The sequence below is a fragment of the Apium graveolens genome, chromosome 10, assembly GCF_009905375.1.
Source record: "Apium graveolens cultivar Ventura chromosome 10, ASM990537v1, whole genome shotgun sequence".
NCBI lineage: Eukaryota > Viridiplantae > Streptophyta > Magnoliopsida > Apiales > Apiaceae > Apium > Apium graveolens.
This window is the reverse complement of record NC_133656.1, coordinates 14,152,961-14,172,355: the sequence shown is the minus strand read 5'-3', so window position 1 is coordinate 14,172,355 and position 19,395 is coordinate 14,152,961. Positions and strand designations below refer to the sequence as shown.

The 19,395-nt window shown below is 34.0% G+C and overlaps 1 protein-coding gene and 1 long non-coding RNA gene across 2 annotated transcripts; one reads left to right on the top strand and one right to left on the bottom strand.

The window, feature by feature from the left end:
• The first annotated feature begins 4,338 nt into the window (after window positions 1–4,338).
• On the top strand, window positions 4,339–4,965 carry LOC141690361 (uncharacterized). Its single transcript, XR_012562754.1, has 3 exons — window positions 4,339–4,394; window positions 4,723–4,764; window positions 4,949–4,965. It is a non-coding gene; the product is annotated as an uncharacterized LOC141690361 (long non-coding RNA).
• A 3,013-nt stretch (window positions 4,966–7,978) lies between these two features.
• On the bottom strand, window positions 7,979–17,762 carry LOC141693829 (uncharacterized). Its single transcript, XM_074498999.1, has 4 exons — window positions 17,388–17,762; window positions 11,044–12,123; window positions 9,108–9,359; window positions 7,979–8,301 (listed from the first exon to the last, which is right to left on the bottom strand). Exons 2-4 carry the CDS (start codon window positions 11,886–11,888, stop codon window positions 8,142–8,144), a joined length of 1,257 nt encoding a protein of 418 aa, XP_074355100.1. The 5' UTR covers window positions 11,889–12,123; window positions 17,388–17,762; the 3' UTR covers window positions 7,979–8,141.
• Between the last annotated feature and the right edge of the window lie 1,633 nt (window positions 17,763–19,395).

The following is a 19,395-nucleotide window of genomic DNA, read 5'->3' as shown; positions in this document are numbered from 1 at the left end:
TCAGTACAACAAATTAGGCCAATTACGACGGTCAACTTACGACGGAAAAAAATGCGCGCCCAACTTACGACGGAAAAAAGTAAAATGTCGTAATTATTTATGACGAAACCCAAAATCGTCGTAAGTTTAGTATTTTATTAATAAAATTATTGACGATACGATTAAATAAAAATAAAAATTATTTGAAGTTGCGACGATTTGAACATTTCGTCGTAAGTTATTTATTTTTATTAAAATTTACGACGGAAATTAAAATTCGTCGTAAGTTATCAAAGAGGGAAATTTAACTTTTTCCCCAAATTTTTGGCGGGAAAATAAAAATCATTCGAAATTGCGACGGTTTGAACATTTCGTCGTAAGTTAAATATTTTTATTAAAATTTTAATTTGAAATTAAACAAAAAATATATTTCATCTAAATTTACGATAAAATATTTTTGACAAAAAATATTTGAACATCTAATTTACGACGGAAATTAAAATTCGTCGTAAGTTATTAAAGAGGGAAATTTAACTTTTTCCCCAAAATTTTGGCGGTAAATTTGACTTTTCTCAATTTTTTGTAGATAATAATTTAGGACGGACTCCGGCATAAATTAGCACATGTTTTTTGATAATTTCAATTTTTAAAAAATATTATTTCATGATCCAACCATATTAATGTCATCATTTATTTGTTTGGGTGACATTTCAAGAATTTCAGAAAAAAAATTAAATATTTTGATAAAATAATTTAATATGAAACATTGATTATCACTAATATATAGATATTGTCATCCATACGGTTGGATCGCTGATTTTTTTTTTAAATAATCAAAACACAAATTCAGAACTAATTACCAGTTAGTTGTACAAGTCGAACTGATGCTTGACTTTTAAAATGGCAAATCAAATAAAATTATTTTGATATAAAATTTGGTTATATCACTAATATATATATCTATTGACATATATACGGTTGGATTGTTGAATTGTTTTTTAAAAATAATCGAAACACCAATTCAGGATTAAACACTAGTTCGATGTACAAGTCAAACTGATGTTTGACTACTAAAATGGCAAACCAAATAAAATTATTTTGATATGAAATTTTGGTTATATCACTAATATACATATCTATTGACATCTATACGGTTGGATTGTTGAAAAATAGTTTTTAAAATAATCGAAACACCAATTCAGGATTAAACACTAGTTAATTGTACTAGTCAAACTGATCTTTGACTGTTAAAATGGCAAACAAAATAAAATTATTTTGATATGAAATTTTGGTTATATCACTAATATATATATTAATTGAAATCCATACGGTTGGAATGTTGAAAAATATTTTTAAAATAATCGAAACACCAATTCAGGATTAAACACTGGTTAGCTGTACAAGTCAAACTGATGTTTGACTGTTAAAATGATAAATCCAATAAAATTATTTTGATATGAAATTTTGGTTATATCACTAATATATATATATTTATTGAAATCCATACGGTTGGATCGTTGAAAAATATTTTTAAAATAATCGAAACAACAATTCAGGATTAAACACTAGTTAGTTGTACAAGTCAAGCTGATGCTTGACTGTTAAAATGACAAACCAAATAAAATTATTTTGATATGAAATTTTGGTTATATCACTAATATATATATCTATTGACATCTGTACAGTTGGATTGTTGAAAAATAATTTTTAAAATAATCTAAACACCAAGTCAGGATTAAACACTAGTAGGTGTACTAGTCAAACTGATCTTTGACTGTTAAAATGACAAAACAAATAAAATTATTTTGATATGAAATTTTGGTAATATCACTAATATATATATTTATTGAAATCCTTACGATTGGATCATTTAAAAATATTTTTAAAATAATCGAAACATCAATTCAGGATTAAACACTAGTTAGCCTTACAAGTCAAACTGATGCTTGACTGTTAAACTGATAAATCAAATAAAATTAATCCAACTGTACAGATGTGAATATTCTAAAAAATAAAGTGTGTACGGGAAAAGTTAACTAATTTAAATATTTAAATCTTAATTATTTATAAAAATTATAATTTAGGGGTTGAGTAACTAATTTCCACATATTCAGAACTGATGCTTAACAATGATTTGACTATAATTAACCTGATTAAAAAAATTGATTTGATTATATATATTTATTTGTCCTTGACTTTTTTAATAAATCATTTCTCTCTAAAAAATTGCAAGTCTTCAAAAAATTCACTTCAATAAATAAAACCATTTCATAAAATTTACTTAAAATTTTTTTAAAATAAAGAGTTTAATAATAATATAAAAAATTGATATCACAGATAAATAAAAAAATTATTTTAATCAGAATTAAATTTTGGTTATATCGCTAATATATATATCTAATGACATCCATACGGTTGGATCGTCGAAAACTATTTTTAAAATAATCGAAATACCAATTCAGGATTAAACACTAGTTAGGTGTAGGAGTCAAACTGATGTTTGACAGTTAAAATGGCAAATCAAATAAAATTATCTTGCTATGAAATTTAGGTTATATCACTAATATATACATATATTGACATCCATACGGTTGGATCGTTGATTTTTTTTAAAATGATTGAAACACCAATTCACGATTAAACACTAGTTAATTGTACTACTCAAACTGATGCTTGACTGTTAAAATGTCAAACTAAATAAATTTATTTTGATATAAAATTTTGGTTATATCACTACTATATATATCTATTGACATTCATACGGTTGGATCGTTGAAAAATATTTTTAAATAATCGAAACATCAATTCACGATTAGACACTAGTTAGTTATACTAGTCAAACTGATGCTTTACTGTTAAAATGACAAATCAAATAAAATTATTTTGATATGAAATTTTGGTTATATCACTAATATATATATATATATACATCCATACAGTTGGATCGTTGAAAAATATTTTTAAAATAATCGAAATACCAATTCACGATTAAACACTAGTTAGATGTACTAGTCAAATTGATGCTTAACTGTTAAAATGACTAATCAAATAATATTATCTTACTATGAAATTTTGGTTATTTCACTAATATATATATATATTACTAATATATATATATATATAAATAATCTTGGTTACATTATCTTTATAATGATATTTATTTTAAATATTATTATAATAATATTTGGTTGACTTCCTTCATCCAAATCACTTCCCCCTATATGTTCCCCCTTTTAATTTTACTTCCATGTTCAATAAAACATAAACCTAATTGGCCGGTTTTCTTCATCTGGCCGCTTCTTCCTCAGCTCTCTTTAACCTCTTCTTCAACTCATCAGACCCCAAACCAATACAACTTTAGCATAATCCAACTAAAAATCGCAACATCCCTGTTAAACCTTCCCCTCTAATAAAAGTCTTCTTCTCCGGGGATTCTGATACGGTTGATGAGATGCAGCAACGATGTCGTCGTGGCTCTCAGCACCCGGTTGTAATTAGTTTCCAAACTTTTCTGAGTAGTGATCAACCAGCCACTGGTTTCCAACGCAGACCAACTGTTTGATTGTTTGTGCAACAGTCTAATATTGCAATTGCTTACTGTGTTCATGGAACCCTCTCTTTTTTTCTTTAATTATCTCTTTCTTTAATATTGTTGGCTGATATTTTGTAGTTTCTATCATTCTCTCTTTCTCATATTCATGGAACCCTCTCTTTTTTTTTCTTTAGGGAATTCACTTGCGGTCTTTTGAATGTTTGTATAGCTTAACAGGGACACCTGGGCAAATGAGGCTGTTGCACAAACCATTATTTCTAATTTTATCTTCTGGCAGGTTTGTTTTGTTCTTTTTATAACACTGTCTTCTTTTGTTATACTGGTTCCATTATATTCCTAGTACATTAATGTATTGCATTTTTTCATTAGGCATTCCTAAATATAGATTGCTATTTTGTTATGAAAATATTGTTAAATTAAATGCCTGTCCGGAAGTTTACAAGTATGTCTTCTTGGTTGAATTGTTAATATTTGGTACTTTTTGTTTGGACATTGTATTTGTGCAGTATTTAAAATATAGCCAACTCTAGCCATATGCTCATGTTTATGTAATTACACATTTTTATTGTATATTATTAGTGTAATATTTTAATTAGTTAGTACGTTTTTTTCCTTTTTACGCTTGGTTTTGCCCAACATTATGCAACTGAAACAATTCGTGTCGCACATCATAGGTTGGTAGGTATAGTGCTTATCCAAGGGGGTAATGACTGATTATTTGATTAAATCAGTTTCAAGTATTTATCACCTACAATCTAGAAGTATATGCTGATACAATTGATAAGGATTGAAGTCAGAGTGCCCGAGTATGGTTGGACAACTCAAAAAGTATTCCATCTCATGAACTTTATTGTAAATGGAGGTAATTTGAACATCTAATGCATTGATAAGTATCTTTTACCTAAATATTATATGTTGATGATTCTGAATCTTTAAATTTCAGTTCGAGCCATTGTGTTTTCGGTTCATGTACAAGTGTTTAATGTGTTTCTGACAGGTTGTTGCTAATTTGGGTCTTGTTGTACCTGTTTATGATATACAGTCCATTAATGGAGGGTTTGTGTTTCTAAGTGATGTGAGTGATGGTGCATCTACCTATACGGTAACATATAAATGTTATGGATGATGGGTGTAGTTTGTTTTGGTATTAGAGTGTGGGATTTTGATGTAGTGTTTGTGGTTGTTGACAGGTGAGTTTTAGATTGGTGATTTTTCGACCGTTTGTTGGGGAGGTTGTTACTGCTAAGCTATTGGAGTCCACTCCTAATGATTTACGCTATAATGTCTTTTAAGTTGCTTCCTTAATTCATACTTATGTCTTATAGCTACTGCATTCTTTCGTACAGGGTTTTACTTGGTAATATAGTTTTAGGCACAATCATACTTATGTCCCCTCTTCACTTTTCATTGTTGCAGGGACTTTTAGTCGTGTGAGGTGCAGATTTTTTCCAAGTTTTCTGCTGTTGGAGTTCACTTGTTGCCTGGTTGTGCGAGTTTACTTGGGATTTGGCTGTGATTTATTTTTTTATGATCCTTCAAAAGTCGATTGCTTCCGTTTTGTCTAGTTTCCCTGTGAAGGTGTCGAGATGGTTCTGCAACAATTGGAGTAGGTGGTTGTGGACTTTTCTTCCTGGGTTTCTTAGTTTTTATTTTGATTTTGTTTTGATTGGAGGGAATTAGCTGGTGCCCTTTTGGTGGTGCCAAATATGGTATTTTAATTTATTTCGGCCTATTTTTGTTTTTTATTCTAACCCTTCGAGGCTTGGATTGAGATTAGGTTCTTTTGTAGTTGGTTTTGTTCTTTTATTTTTTTTCTTATTTGTTTTCCTCTTAAAGGTTTGTTTCAAGAGGTAAATATTTAGGGACTCCCTTTGTATATTCTTTCTTTTTTATATGTATTTTATATGTATTTACGAGGCTCATTCTCCTTTACCCAAAAAAATGTGTTCTTTCACTAGTTTTGATTACTTTTTATTTGGCATTGTAAAGAATTTAAAAAATGACCGGAAATTGAAAAATCAGGCTATTCTGTGAATACAAACTTACGACGGTTGTTCATCACATATTCCGTCGTAAGTTACTAATTTACGACGTATTTTTTCGTCGTAAATTTATGTTTTTATCTCATTAAAAGTGGGCTTCGTAAAGTAATATCCGACGTTTTTTCCGTCGTAAGTACATAACTTACGACGTTACTATTCGTCGTATTATTGTATCTTACGACGATAAATTTCGTTGTAAGTAGATTTATTATTTTATTGAGTATGTGGGCCCCAACTTCCTAACTTGCGACGCAATTTTATCTTGTGACGAAAAAACAAACTTACTACTCGACCAAAAATGACGATTTTTTTCCGTCGTAAATGGCTCAATTACGACGATTTCAGTTCAAAAAAACTGTCGTAAATGGCCAGATTTCTTGTAGTGTTTAAAACAACCGTGCAATCGCACGGGTTTTAAGGCTAGGAATATTTAAAAGCCATCGTCCGGTTTTTCATCGTAAATTGGTAACTTCTTGCATATTAAGTGTGAAATTCGTCGATCTTAATTACACAAACGTGTTGGGGGAATTTAGATAAAATTTCTTCTTACATAAAACTCCTTACATTTTTCGTACAAACATATTTGTGTTTCGTAAATAAAAACACATTTATGCGGAAAAAAATTACTAGTAAATACATTGAAATTATCACATTTTTCATCAAAAATACATCTCATTTTTGTAAAATAAATTAGTAACATGTGTACGTGACATAGTAGTTTTCCGGAAATACAGTTTTCAGTTGTGTCTTGCAGTACACAAGTACAGTTTTCAGTTGTGTCTTGCACTACACAAGTAATTAAAAGAAAAAAAAACAAAATGAAGAGATATCACAAACTAAAACTAGGCAAATGTAATGTAAGGAAGGCCGGCCAAAAAACATTATAGTTGTAGTTTTGATATCAACCCTTTGTTTCATGGATGAAGGTGGAGAAGAAATGGATCTAGCATGACAGATAGGGTGGAGGCTGTCATTTTAGCCAAGATGACTTGACAGCCTCCCCCCTCCCCCAGGGAATCCAAACCATAGAGTTTGCTTGATTTATACTTCTACAAACAACTACTGAAACTCTAAGCAACTAATACTCTTTTCATGTAAGGCATATATATATGTATATGCAGGCAAATCATCCTTGGCTACTGACCAAAGACTCTGCCCCTTCCATGTAAGACCTCTCTTCCACCTTGTATTGCATTCCCATGCTCCTACTATATAGCATTTGGTTCCCTCTAATTCTGGTTCTGTAGCAACCCCCCTAAGAATATCTTGTTATTCCATTTCAGTGTCACCTACCTTTTCTTCCAGACCCCTTGGTTACTACACTACACTACTAGATGCCAAGCAACGAATATATTCCCAGCACACTTAATATCTAGGGTGTAATTCAGTCAGCTGTCTACTTGTTTGACCCAATTTCAAACAATGAATGTTTGCCGAGGGGCTAGCTGGTGTCAGAATTCTGACATTTGGATTTCCAAATTGTAAAGTACAAGCTTTATCTGTCTTACCCTAGTATGTCAAACATATATATGCCCTCCAAATCAATAACATTAACACTTGGGTCATGTTTGTTTTATGGTATCAAGTAAGGGATAATATTAAGGGATAATATTGTAATCCTTTAAATTATAATACCATAAAACAAAAATGGCCTTAGTACCAATATATAGACAACTAATCGCAGCTACAACTAGAACAAGTAACTGGATCTGAATTAAAATAAAATCAGAGATTCTCCAAGAATATTTGTCTAGGTAATGACACAACTTTTAAGTTTGGGCCAATAAGGTGCGGCACAAAAATAATGAGATTAACAGGTGTTTTTACCTCTTTCTTTATACCTTATATAGTACTTCAGTTATCAGGGTAGATAGATCTTCAGTTTATATAGTACTTTATAAAGAAAAGGTGCTAATGTATTACCGAATGTAATTGGTAACTTGACTAATAATATTATAACATAATAATAATATAACATCCTGCACGTATTCTATACCACCAAAAATTAAATTATGTCATAAGGCCTGTCATATTATTCGGAAAATATTTTGAGATAATTTTCAAGACACCGAACACTACGATAAAGAAAAGTTTACCAATCTATGGTCCAATCCGAAGACATCAGCTGAAACTCACAATTTTTTATTTCATATAATGCTTTTAAGATTTGAAGATTCTGCTGCTTTTGACTTCAACCTAGCATTTTGACACAAAATAAGAAAAAACATCTAGCAATGTAATATGGTAATTCTCAAACCCAATAACTTTACATGTTTACATTATTAGCTATTCAGCTGAGCTATTAAAAATTAGGAGGTAGCTTTTGCAATTCATGGATTGATAAAATGAATGTAATGTGCACAAAATTACAATACAGGAAGATTCGCCTAAGAAATTACTACGTCTATAGAATTAATGACGGTTAGAGTTCAACTAAAAGCTCACCTCCAAAGAAAAATTGACACACATCAATATTCTAATGTACCAATATTTTAAGTTCTAGGATTCTCAAAAATCTATTTCCATTCATTTTAGAGGATTTGAAAAAATTAAAAAGCAAGTTGATTTCACACACTTAAGGAAGATAATGAAAATCCCTGTAGCAAGATATGTGAAGGTGGCAGAACATTCTTTACCAATTCTAATGATTTAATCAATTCTTTTATCTGAGAAGCTAACATGTACACTTCATCAGCTTGGTTCTTGACTTTCCATTCTTCTGTCATCCTGCACAAATCAATTGGCACACATCAGAAACTGAGAAAACAACGCTAGGAAGATGCAAGAGTACTTCAGGAAGGAACTTCTTAGCTTTCAGCAAAAATAGATACAAATGTGGTGCACAATTTCGTGGAATGTAGGGGGGTGTTTATAATTGATTCAATTAAAAAGAAGGAATGGTGTGCATTTTTCTTTGGGGATTCTATGGAAATGCATGAAGACCTGGATCGACCCATAACCAAAATGATGGTAAAGCAACTGACACACAGCTCTGATTAGTTTGTTTTTAGTAATTTCTTACCTTTGAAGTGATCTGTTGAGTGAGAAATTATATTGCAGCACAATAAACTGACATTTAAGATGTGAAAGACCAATTTTAATGGTAAAGCAAGTAATAGGGTTTATTAAATAAAACTGAGTTCACTATCATGCGTGAGTTTTTCCACCATTTTTATATTTAAAACTCATATATAATACCGTGCATCTAAATTTTGAATTATGGCGGTGACTAGAGTTAACAATGTTCGCACTACTACCATAAGTCATAACCATTTGGGAGTGAGGGTATTTCATTATTAAGGAAGATTATCTGTGGAAAATTATATTCTGAATAGTGTCTTAATGTATGTTGATGTCTTCCATACAAAATCCACAACCCTACTTGTAGATACAATTTTAGTGCTGTAAAACCTTGTTTTTAATTATGTACTAGAAATTGATCAAGTAAACATCCAAATTCATCAACATCCTGGTCAAAAAGGAAGTAAAAGTATAAATATGAAGGCATGTGAACAATTAAACAAGTAATGTACCTCAATTCAGATTCATCACTTCTGCTACAGTCAGAGAAAAGCAATTTAATGGCAGGAGACATGTTTATTCTTGGAGCCTGCCCCACAGGGCTTGAACAGTAACCAAAGCAGCACCATGAACTCGGGTTTAAGAGGACAATTTTTAACATAGGGCGCTTGGTTTGTAGATCCCTAACCACAGTTCGAAATGACAATTCATCTTTAGCACATTCCAGCAACTGACTAGAAAACATCCTCTCCAAGGTGTACATCCTGATATATAATAATGAAATATTAGCAGCTGTACAATATAATAGATGAATCAATAAGATTTGAAGAGGATATTAAGCGGAAGTGACACACGATAATGTACGCCTCTGCATCCTAACAGCTTTGAAAATGGAGACGTAGATGACCAGTTCCTACTTCATAGATTCGTGATGCATGTAAAGAATAAAAATAAAAATACAATAAAAAGATCGATAATTGTGGATTAACAACAGAAAACCCACACCCGCAAGGTAATTTAACCGTAGAAGAATCACTGCTTCTAGGATATCTCAACCGGAGAAGAAAAGTTTGTTAGGATCGCAACTCATAACAAGAGAGGAATGATGAGGATCAAAGAATGAATATGTTAATTGAGATTTGACTATGTATACTTGTTGTGATGTTCAATCGGAGAGGATGCAAATATGGGTTATGAAGTTTACTTGGACAACAAGGAATAAAAGAGTAATGGAAGTTAAACAAATAGTTGGTTATTATATAATTATTATTTACTATTTTTTACCTTTCACTTGAAAGACATAGGGTATTGTTTTCCTCTTCGGATTTGGTTTTTGTCTTTCTTTTATCCTGATTTGGTTTTTAAATTTGTTTCCTAGAAGGATTCAGATATTGCCTAATTCGAACTGATATTGAATTTCTCTTGAATTCCTGTTGGGTATTAGTTATTATCTAAGCTAATAAATGCCCCTCTAATGTAATTTTTTAAGACAGATAATGGATAATATAAAACTTTTGTTTTGATATAAATTATGAGTAATTTTTTCTTTCCTCTAAATTTCAATTACTGGATTGTTTTAAATGTTAGATTCGAATTACTTAGTTTCTGGATTGATCTAAGAAATTTGAAATTCAAAATTCACGTTTCCGGATTGATCGAGTCCCTTTGAAATATCCTTTTTTTCTCTTATCTTTTTCTTCTTGTTTCGTTTCTTTTTGGTGCGATCCACATCAGAGAACAAACTCAATTCATTAATCAGTCAAAGTCTTCTTATAATAGAAGATTACATCACCTTACATAGTCATATATGAGTAAATCCCAAAACTTAGGGATCAATTAAAAATAATGGAAACAAATCCATTTTTGTTCTCTACCATTATCTAAAATATTCTTATATATATTACTTTATAATAAATTACAATTAAATCTATTCCCCAATAAAAAAATAAAATAAAATACTAATTAATATTTTAATTACTATTGCACATCAATTCGTCTACACTAGTGATGCCCTTAATTAAAGCTAATCCATCAATCTCTTTCATTCATTTAAAATGAGAGAAGTCATGTTTAGCAAAAAAAAAATGAAATAAGTCAAAATTTAAGAGTTTTATCTTGAAATGTAAAAAAATTAGAGAAGTCAAAATTTAAGAGTTTTATCTTGACATGTAAGGAATGGTCAAAAGCATAATTAACCAGAACTTCACAAATATAATTAAAACTAAACCAAGTAACAAGTAGTTTCACCGGAAGGTCTGTAGTATGAAATATCCAAATGGGGAGCTTACGCAAATCACAGACACAGTCAACTTCCGAGTCAAAATTTCACAAAGCAACAATAAACGAAATATTAAGACACCAGGGGTACAAGTTTCACACAACTGGTTAGGTATACACTAAATTACATACTTAAACATATACACGTGACTTCAGAGATATGCCAGATACCTGAAGAGATTTTTTGACGCTTCAGCATCCAAACAAGTTGATATGTAACACTTCAACAAGTGAACTCCACTGTCGAAGACTGCACTACTATTACCACATGGATATGCTCCAAGCAGAAAAGAACAGCATGGACAGGAAAGTTCAACCCATTGAACATCTTTTGATAAATTTGAGGCTTTAGTCATGAAAACATTCCCAAGAAATCCATCAAGAAAGGATTTCTGATTTTCTAGGAGTCCAATGGCACTTGAGTTATGCTCCTTTGAAGAAGGTTCAGATCCAGTGTGGTCGCAACATTTGATATCAAGGTCTCGAATATAATGTACAGGAGTTGATGCCACATTCTTCACATCCTCCGATATTGGCGACACTTGAGATGAAGTGTCAGAGTCGATATTTTCAGGTTTTACTTCAATTTTCTGGGTATCTTTCAAAGAACATTGCTCTTTAAGTCTTCGGTCAATTTCATTCATCATAATTGTTTGACCATGAAACGACATGGTCGTGTCATCTATACTTTCAGTGGTCCGGTGTACACCATTGCTAACAGAAAATTCCAGTTCATTATCTTTCTTTCGGCTCCAGTCAGGTATATTAAAACCCACGAGATTATCTTTACTTAAAATAACAGATGAGCTGTTTAAGAGACAAAGACCTGTTGTACTTGTATAAGATTTTGCATAACTGATAACCAATTTTTCACTAATTCCTCCAAAAGAGCAACAGCAATTCCCAAACCAATTATCAGCTACCTCTCGCCAGTTAACCGACGGCATCTCCTCAAAGGTTCTGCAGACATTAAACATTTTATAGAAAAAACAACACAATCTACTTGCAAACTGCATTCACAGAAAACTTGGGTGAATGCTATTAAACTCAAATACATTTCTCGTGATTAAAATAATCATATATCGTATTCCCACCTGAGGACTCGGAATGAAATGCCGACTACCACTATACTGATGATTATTCAGCAAGTAAGATCATAATTATAATCTTACCTGAGAGATGTAGATAATTTGGTGGAGCAATTTCTACAGTAAAAGGATACATCTCCCGTTGACGACAAGCACTCAATATCTGTAAAAGATTGAAACATTAGAAAAACTTATATACTCTGTAAACAATAGGATTAAAAGGTATAAAGCAACATGTAGAATAGAAATCAAGAGCACTTGACATTGCAGGCAATAACAGATTTCTAAATGCCATGATAACACATGCTACATGCAATAACAATATCAAATTTAAGGACAAAATTTCGTTTGGAAAAAAAATAGATGGAGAAGATGCTCACTTACTAAAGAAAGTTAGAGCATCAGAAGACAAAGGGGTTTAAATGTACTAACACGAACGACCCACATGGGTGGGTAATGGAGTAATGGTTGCTTTATCTTCTCTATCGTTGGAAATTAACAAATAGTACATGATATATATACGGCTCTCCTATAACTATAGCGACATGGGTGACTAATGAAGTAATGGTTTCTTAGTGATTTTTTAAACCATGATAAAACCAATCCTACTACATACGAAATTCATAGTCATCTGCACTGTCCATGAAAAAGATTGTAACCTACACAGTAACGGAGTAACGGAATCCAGGCCAATTCAGATTCATATTAGTTTATGGATTAGTCTACTTTTCAGATTTGGACTGTAATTTTGATTTAGGCCTAGTTTCTTCTCTTATAAATAATTATGTAATTGTAAAATCATAACACAACAAATTGTGAGAGATCAATACAAAATTAGTGCGGCTTATGGAGTAGGAATTTCCAAACCACGTAAATCTTTATCTTGTGTGATTGTCGTTTATTTTCTTGTTCTTGTTTATTCGCTTTGGTTTTTGCTTTCGTTGTTGTATACTCAACAACTGGTATCAAGAGCCTAGGTTTTCAGGCGAGTGGGAGCGATGGCAGAAGACGGGAAGGTAAAGATCGACAAATTTGATGGCAAAGATTATGGGTTTTGGAAGATGCAAATTGAGGATTATTTGTATCAGAAAAAACTACATGAACCGCTGGAAGAGAAAAAACCAACTGTAATGAAGGATGAAGACTGGAAGCTTTTGGACAGGTAGGCTCTGGGGTTGTCAGGTTGACTTTGGCGAAGAACGTTGCTTACAATATCGTCAAGGAAACGACAACTTATGGTTTGATCAAGGCTTTGTCAAACATGTATGAGAAGCCGTCTGCTTCAAATAAGGTGTATTTGATTCGCTTGTTAGTTGCCACTAGATTGAATGAAGGCGATTATGTTGCTGATCATGTGAACGAATTTAATTCCATCCTAGCAAGATTGGCATAGGTGGATATTAAATTCGATGATAAAGTACAAGCCTTGTTGTTGGCATCCTCATTACCAGACAGTTGGTCGGGATTTGTCACTGCTATAAGTAATTCATCTGGAAGCGGTAAGATGACTTTTGATGGAGTTCGAGATTCGATTCTTGGAGAAGATATTCGTAGGAGAAACTCAGGAGAGTCGTCAGGTTCCTTGTTGAGTGCTGAGAGTAGAGGCAGAAAGTTCGAAAAGGGGCAGAATAAGGGGCGTAGCAAATCGAAGTCACAGAAGAGAGGACAATCCAAAGATCTCAAGGATATTGTTTGTTGGAATTGTCAGAAGAAGGGTCACTTTAGGAATCAGTGCACGGCTCCCGCGGCTCCAAAAGGAAAGAGTAAAGAGGATAATTCAGCTAACGTAGTTGAAGAAGTGGAGGATGACGATGCTTTGATTTGTTGTGTTGAATGTTCGGTTGAATCATGGGTTATGGATTCTGGTGCATCATTCCATGCTACCCCTTGCAAGGATTTAATGTTAAATTTCAGAGTTGGAAATTTTGGTAAAGTTCGTCTTGCTGATGATGAGACTTTGGATATTGCGGGCATGTGAGATATTAATATCAGAACCTCTTTTGGAACTAGCTGGACGTTGAAAGATGTAAGGTACATTCCTGGACTGAAGAAGATGTTGTTATCTGTGGGTCAGTTAGATAAGGAAGGGTATCGAGTTACTTTTGGAGACGGACAATGGAAGGTTATAAAGGGGAATCTAGTCATTGCTCGTGGAGAGAAAAAGGGGACTTTATACATTGTTGAACAATCTAGCTATGAAGCAAATACAGTTGCTGATGAGATTGAGTCTTCAACTTTGTGGCACAAAAGGCTTGGTCATATGAGTGAAAAAGGTATGAAGCTGTTAACTTCGAAGGGGAAGATTCCAGAGTTGAAGAATGTGGAAGTTGGATTTTGTGAGCCATGTGTTCTTGGAAAGCAGAAACGTGTCACTTTTGCAAAATCAGGGAGGACCCCCAAAGCTAAGAAGTTAGAGTTAGTTCATACAGATGTATATGGTCCAACAACAGTTGCGTCGTTGGGTGGATCTCGCTACTATGTCACTTTCATTGATGATTCCACTAGAAAGGTATGGGTTTATTTTTTGAAGAATAAATCAGATGTGTTTGCTACTTTCAAAAAGTGGAAGACTGAAGTTGAAAATCAGACCGGTTTAAAAGTGAAGAGTTTGATGTCAGATAATGGAGGTGAATACAGTAGTGATGAGTTTAAAAGTTATTGCGTGGAATTTGGGATTAGAATGATTAACACTATTCCAGAGACACCACAACAGAATAGTGTTGCAGAGCGCATGAATAGAACCTTGAATGAGAGGGCCAAGAGTATGAGATTACATGCAGGGTTTCCAAAGATGTTTTGGGCTGATGCAGTTAGCACAGCTGCGTATCTCATAAATAGAGGACCTTCAAGTCCTTTGGGGTTCAAGATTCCTGAAGAAGAGTGGCAGGAAAAAGAGGTAAATCTTTCACAGTTGCGAGTTTTTGGTTGTGTTTTCTTATGTACGTGTTAAAGATTCCGACAGGGACAAGCTTGATCCGAAATCAAAGAAGTGTATCTTTATTGGTTATGGCTCAGATGATATGGGTTACCGTTTTTGGGATGAACTGACTAAGAAGGTCGTTAGAAGTAGAGATGTTACTTTTAATGAGAATGCAGTGTATAAGGATAAGCTTGTAGTCGATTCTGAGTTTATAAAGGAATAACCTGAGAAAGAGGAAGCAGTGCTTGAAGATATTACAGAAACAGATCTTGCAGGAAATAGTGGGAGTTCGGAGTATGTTGATGACAGGGTTCCAGTAACTCCAGGACTGAGGTAAGAAAATCTAGCAGAAGTGTGAGGCCACCACAAAGATATTCTTCTTCAGCATATTATATGTAATTGACTGAGGACGGGGAGCCTCAGTGTTATTCAGAGGCAGTACAAGTGAATGATTCAGTTCAGTGGAAATCAACCATGGATGAGGAGATGAGTTCTCTTGAGAAGAATGAGACTTGGTCTTTAACAGAGTTACCAGCAGGAAAGAAGGCTTTACAGAATAAGTGGGTGTTCAGGATCAAAGAAGAACATGATGGCAGCAAGAGATACAAGGCAAGGTTAGTAGTCAAGGGTTATCAACAGAAAAAGGGTATTGATTATACCGATATATTTTCTCCCGTTGTTAAGATGACTACAGTTAGAATTGTGCTAAGTATTGTGGCTGCAGAGGAGTTACATCTAGAGAAACTAGATGTTAAGACTGTGTTCTTACATGGTGATCTTGAGGAAGACATCTACATGGTTCAGCCAGAGGGATTTCAGGTAGCTGGGAAAGAAAACCTTGTTTGCAAGCTTATAAAAAGCTTGTATGGTTTAAAGCAAGCACCGAGACAATGGTACTTGAAGTTTGATAGCTTTATGATGAAGAATGGGTACACGAGGAGTGTTATGGATCATTGTTGTTACTTTAAATAGTTTGATTCATCTTATATCATATTGTTGTTGTATGTTGATGACATGTTGATAGCAGGATCAAATATGAGGGAAATCAACAGGTTAAAGAGACAGATGTCTGAGGAGTTTGAGATGAAGGATATAGGTGTAGCAAAACAAATACTTGGTATGAGCATCATAAGGGATAGAACTGAAGGTACTTTAAAATTATCTCAAGAAAAGTATGTTGAGAAATTGTTACAGAAATTCAGTGTCCAGGATACAAAGACCAGAAGTACACCGTTGGCGAGTCACTTTAATCTCACAAAGAAGCAATCACCTAAAACGGATGAAGGCGAGAAAGATATGGCTAAAGTTCCTTATGCATCTGCAGTTGGCAGTTTAATGTATGCTATGGTGTGTACAAGGCCAGACATTGCTCATGCAGTGGGAGTTGTTAGCAGATTTATGTCTAATCCAGGAAGAGATCATTGGGAAGCAGTCAAGTGGTTGTTACGCTACTTGAAAGGCACATCCAAGGTTGCACTATGTTTCAGTAAGAAAGATGTTATCTTGGAAGGGTGCTCTGATGCAGATTTGGGTGGATGTTTGGACACAAGAAAAAGTACAACGGGTTATATTTTCACTTTGGGTGGCACCGCAGTTAGTTGTATGTCTCAACTTCAAAAGAGTGTTGCTCTTTCAACCACAGAAGCAGAATATATGGCTATCTCTGAAGCTAGCAAGGAGATGATTTGGTTGAAGAATTTTCTTGAGGAGTTGGGAAAGAAACAGGCGGACAGTGCTTTGTATAGCGACAGTTAGAGTGCTATTCATCTTGTGAAGAATCCCGTGTTTCATGCTAGGACGAAGCATATTCAGCTGAGATATCACTTTACAAGAGAGTTGATAAGCAATGGTACTTTGTCCTTGAAGAAAATCCTTGGTTCAAAGAATCCTGCAGATATGTTGACTAAGGTGGTTATGAATGAAAAGTTGAAGCTTTGCGTAGCTTCAACTGGCCTTCAAAATTGATTGATGAGAAGGCGCTGCACTAGTTAGAGTTATTGATTGAAGAATTGATTTACTAGACTTACAAGAGTGAAGTGAAGATTGGCCAGACTCCAAGTGGGAGATTGTTGGATTTTGTGGAGTCTATTAATTAAGCCCATGAAAATAGACTATTCAGATTCAGATTCAGATTAGTTTATGGATTAGTCTACTTTTCAGATTTGGACTGTAATTTTGATTTAGGCCTAGTTTCTTCTCTTATAAATACTCATGTAATTGTAAAATCATAACACAACAAATTGTGAGAGATCAATACAAAATTAGTGTGGCTTGTGGAGTAGGAATTTCCGAACCACGTAAATCTTTATCTTGTGTGATTATCGTTTATTTTCTTGTTCTTGTTTATTCGCTTTGGGTTTTGCTTTCGTTGTTGTATACTCAACATGACACACCTTGCAAAAGCTTTACTACAAGTTCTGCAATTGTATCAACTCCTACTTTACAGATCATCAAAATAATTACAACAGCATACGGGACGAAACTCAAACCGAAACATAACAGCTCACCATAATCCATCCTAAGCGGAGCATCCTTATGGAAATGAATGACATTGTGCAAAGTGGAAAGCATGGGATGATCAACCGAAAGAAGCAAAGAAATCTTAACCTCAATGTAATCCTCCAACAGCTTAAAAGAGAGCGGAGAAGCAGTATCGACCAACACATTAGGAACAGGAACTGTAAGGAACACCTGGTTTTCGGAGTCGAGCCAACGCAGCTGGAGCACCGAGTTTTGGACAAGTAAATGGAGTTTTAGGTTGGTGCACTGAGTTAAAGGGTTGAATTCAGGATTGAAGAGCTTTAATTTCAGTATTGGGAGTTGTGATTGTGATTCCCAGTAGAATCGCCATTTTTTAGGGTTTTCAGAGGGCTTTTGGTTCATTTGGGGATGTTCGTTCATGGACTACTAACTCATTCTCACTATGTTCGCCGGTAATATTTGTTTTATTGGGCCATTAGACTTTGTTTTCTCAGATTTGGGCTGAGTGTTGGCATATTGTTTAGTCTCGCATGGTTTGTTTTTTTGACACATTTGAATGAAAATTTTATTTTTATGAGATAGTTATTTAGAATTTTACAAAAATGGCACAGAACGCCACTATTTTTGGGTTTATCATTGTTACCCAGAAGTAGTGGTGTTGTTCTAGGGTATAATACCTTTTTATTTTCCTCCCCTTTATTGCCTTGTATTTGTGCAAATATGTGCGGTCCTAAAATCATGTGAGGGCTTGTTTTGGAACTCTTATATTCAATTGTCAAAAAATTATTTTGGTTTAATTTTTTTTGTTGGTTAGTGAGGTAAACCTATTTTTAGTATGTATTTTTTTTGTAATTTTAAAAACTGTATATATATGATTTTTGAAGGTCGAGAAATGGTTGCTCATTTTTTGACGAAAACACATTTTCACAATTGTTTTAAATATAGTTTTAAATTTTATTTTGGTTGAATTCTTTTTTTGTTGAGTAGTGATGTAAACCTATTTGTAGTATGTATTTTTTTTTTAATTTTAAATTTTTTTTGTATGGTTTTAGTTGCCTGGAAAAGGGTACCATGGGGGAAAAATTCTGGGAAAAAATTAAAGCAGAAGTCACATGCATTCATCTTCAATTAATTTAAAATTTTTGAATATTATTTACCAAGCGCTTTGAAAAGTAATACCATAAACGGAAGTGACCATATCATTGCATAATAAAGACAACAAGTTTGGAAGTGACCAGAACTAATAAAAATAAGTCTGAACTGAATGCGTAATCAACGAATACGTATTACACCAAGTATGAAAGTCATACATGAAAATACTGGAAACATGAAAACAGTACTAATCAACTACAGAACCTCCTGCCGGTGTGGCATAGTCTCCCCTTTCCTTTCACTGCTCTACGGGGCTGCTGCCTCAGCTGTACTGGAGGATCAGGTTCCTCATCATCGTCATCCTGCTCATCATCGTCATCCTCCATATCCTCCTCCTGCATGACTGAGGGTGTATGCATATGACACCCCTGCTCAAACCTCTGTGAGAAGGTATCATGTCCTAACCGGGGGTCGAACCCCCTAGCCGATGTCTGGAAAGAGAATCCCGAACCACATGTCTCGGGTGGAAAACCGTATGTAGGCTATGGAAAATCCTGAACCACATGACCGTAATCGGTCTGAGTAGAATGCCCCCAACTGGATCCAGTAGCCCAAGCACTAGGAACAACATCAGGGGCCCGAGTAGTGTGGCCCATAATAGATGTACCGACAATATGGCTTTGGGCCTGAGTAGTGTGGCCGAAAGTAGATGTATTAGCATCATGGCTCTGAGAGCTCTGCCCCCAAGAAGACCCACCAGCATCATGGACTTGTGAACTGTGACCCAAGTAGACATAACAGAAGCTCCCTCTCCCTGAACAAAATGGTCCGACATATGCTCAGTATGTCCATGTCCCTGAGAACTATGCTCCCAACCTGAGCCAATGGAGGTGTATACTGAAATAGCCTTTCCACCTGATGGACGAGGCCAAGGCTCCCAAC

Coding starts and splice junctions, on each gene's coding strand:
- LOC141693829 (XM_074498999.1), bottom strand. CDS start 11,888: ATGCAGTTTGCAAGTAGATTGTGTTGTTTTTTCTATAAAATGTTTAAT. Junction 9,360..11,043: donor GCGTCAAAAAATCTCTTCAG/GTATCTGGCATA, acceptor ATTATATATCAG/GATGTACACCTTGGAGAGGA. Junction 8,302..9,107: donor AGTGATGAATCTGAATTGAG/GTACATTACTTG, acceptor TGATTTGTGCAG/GATGACAGAAGAATGGAAAG.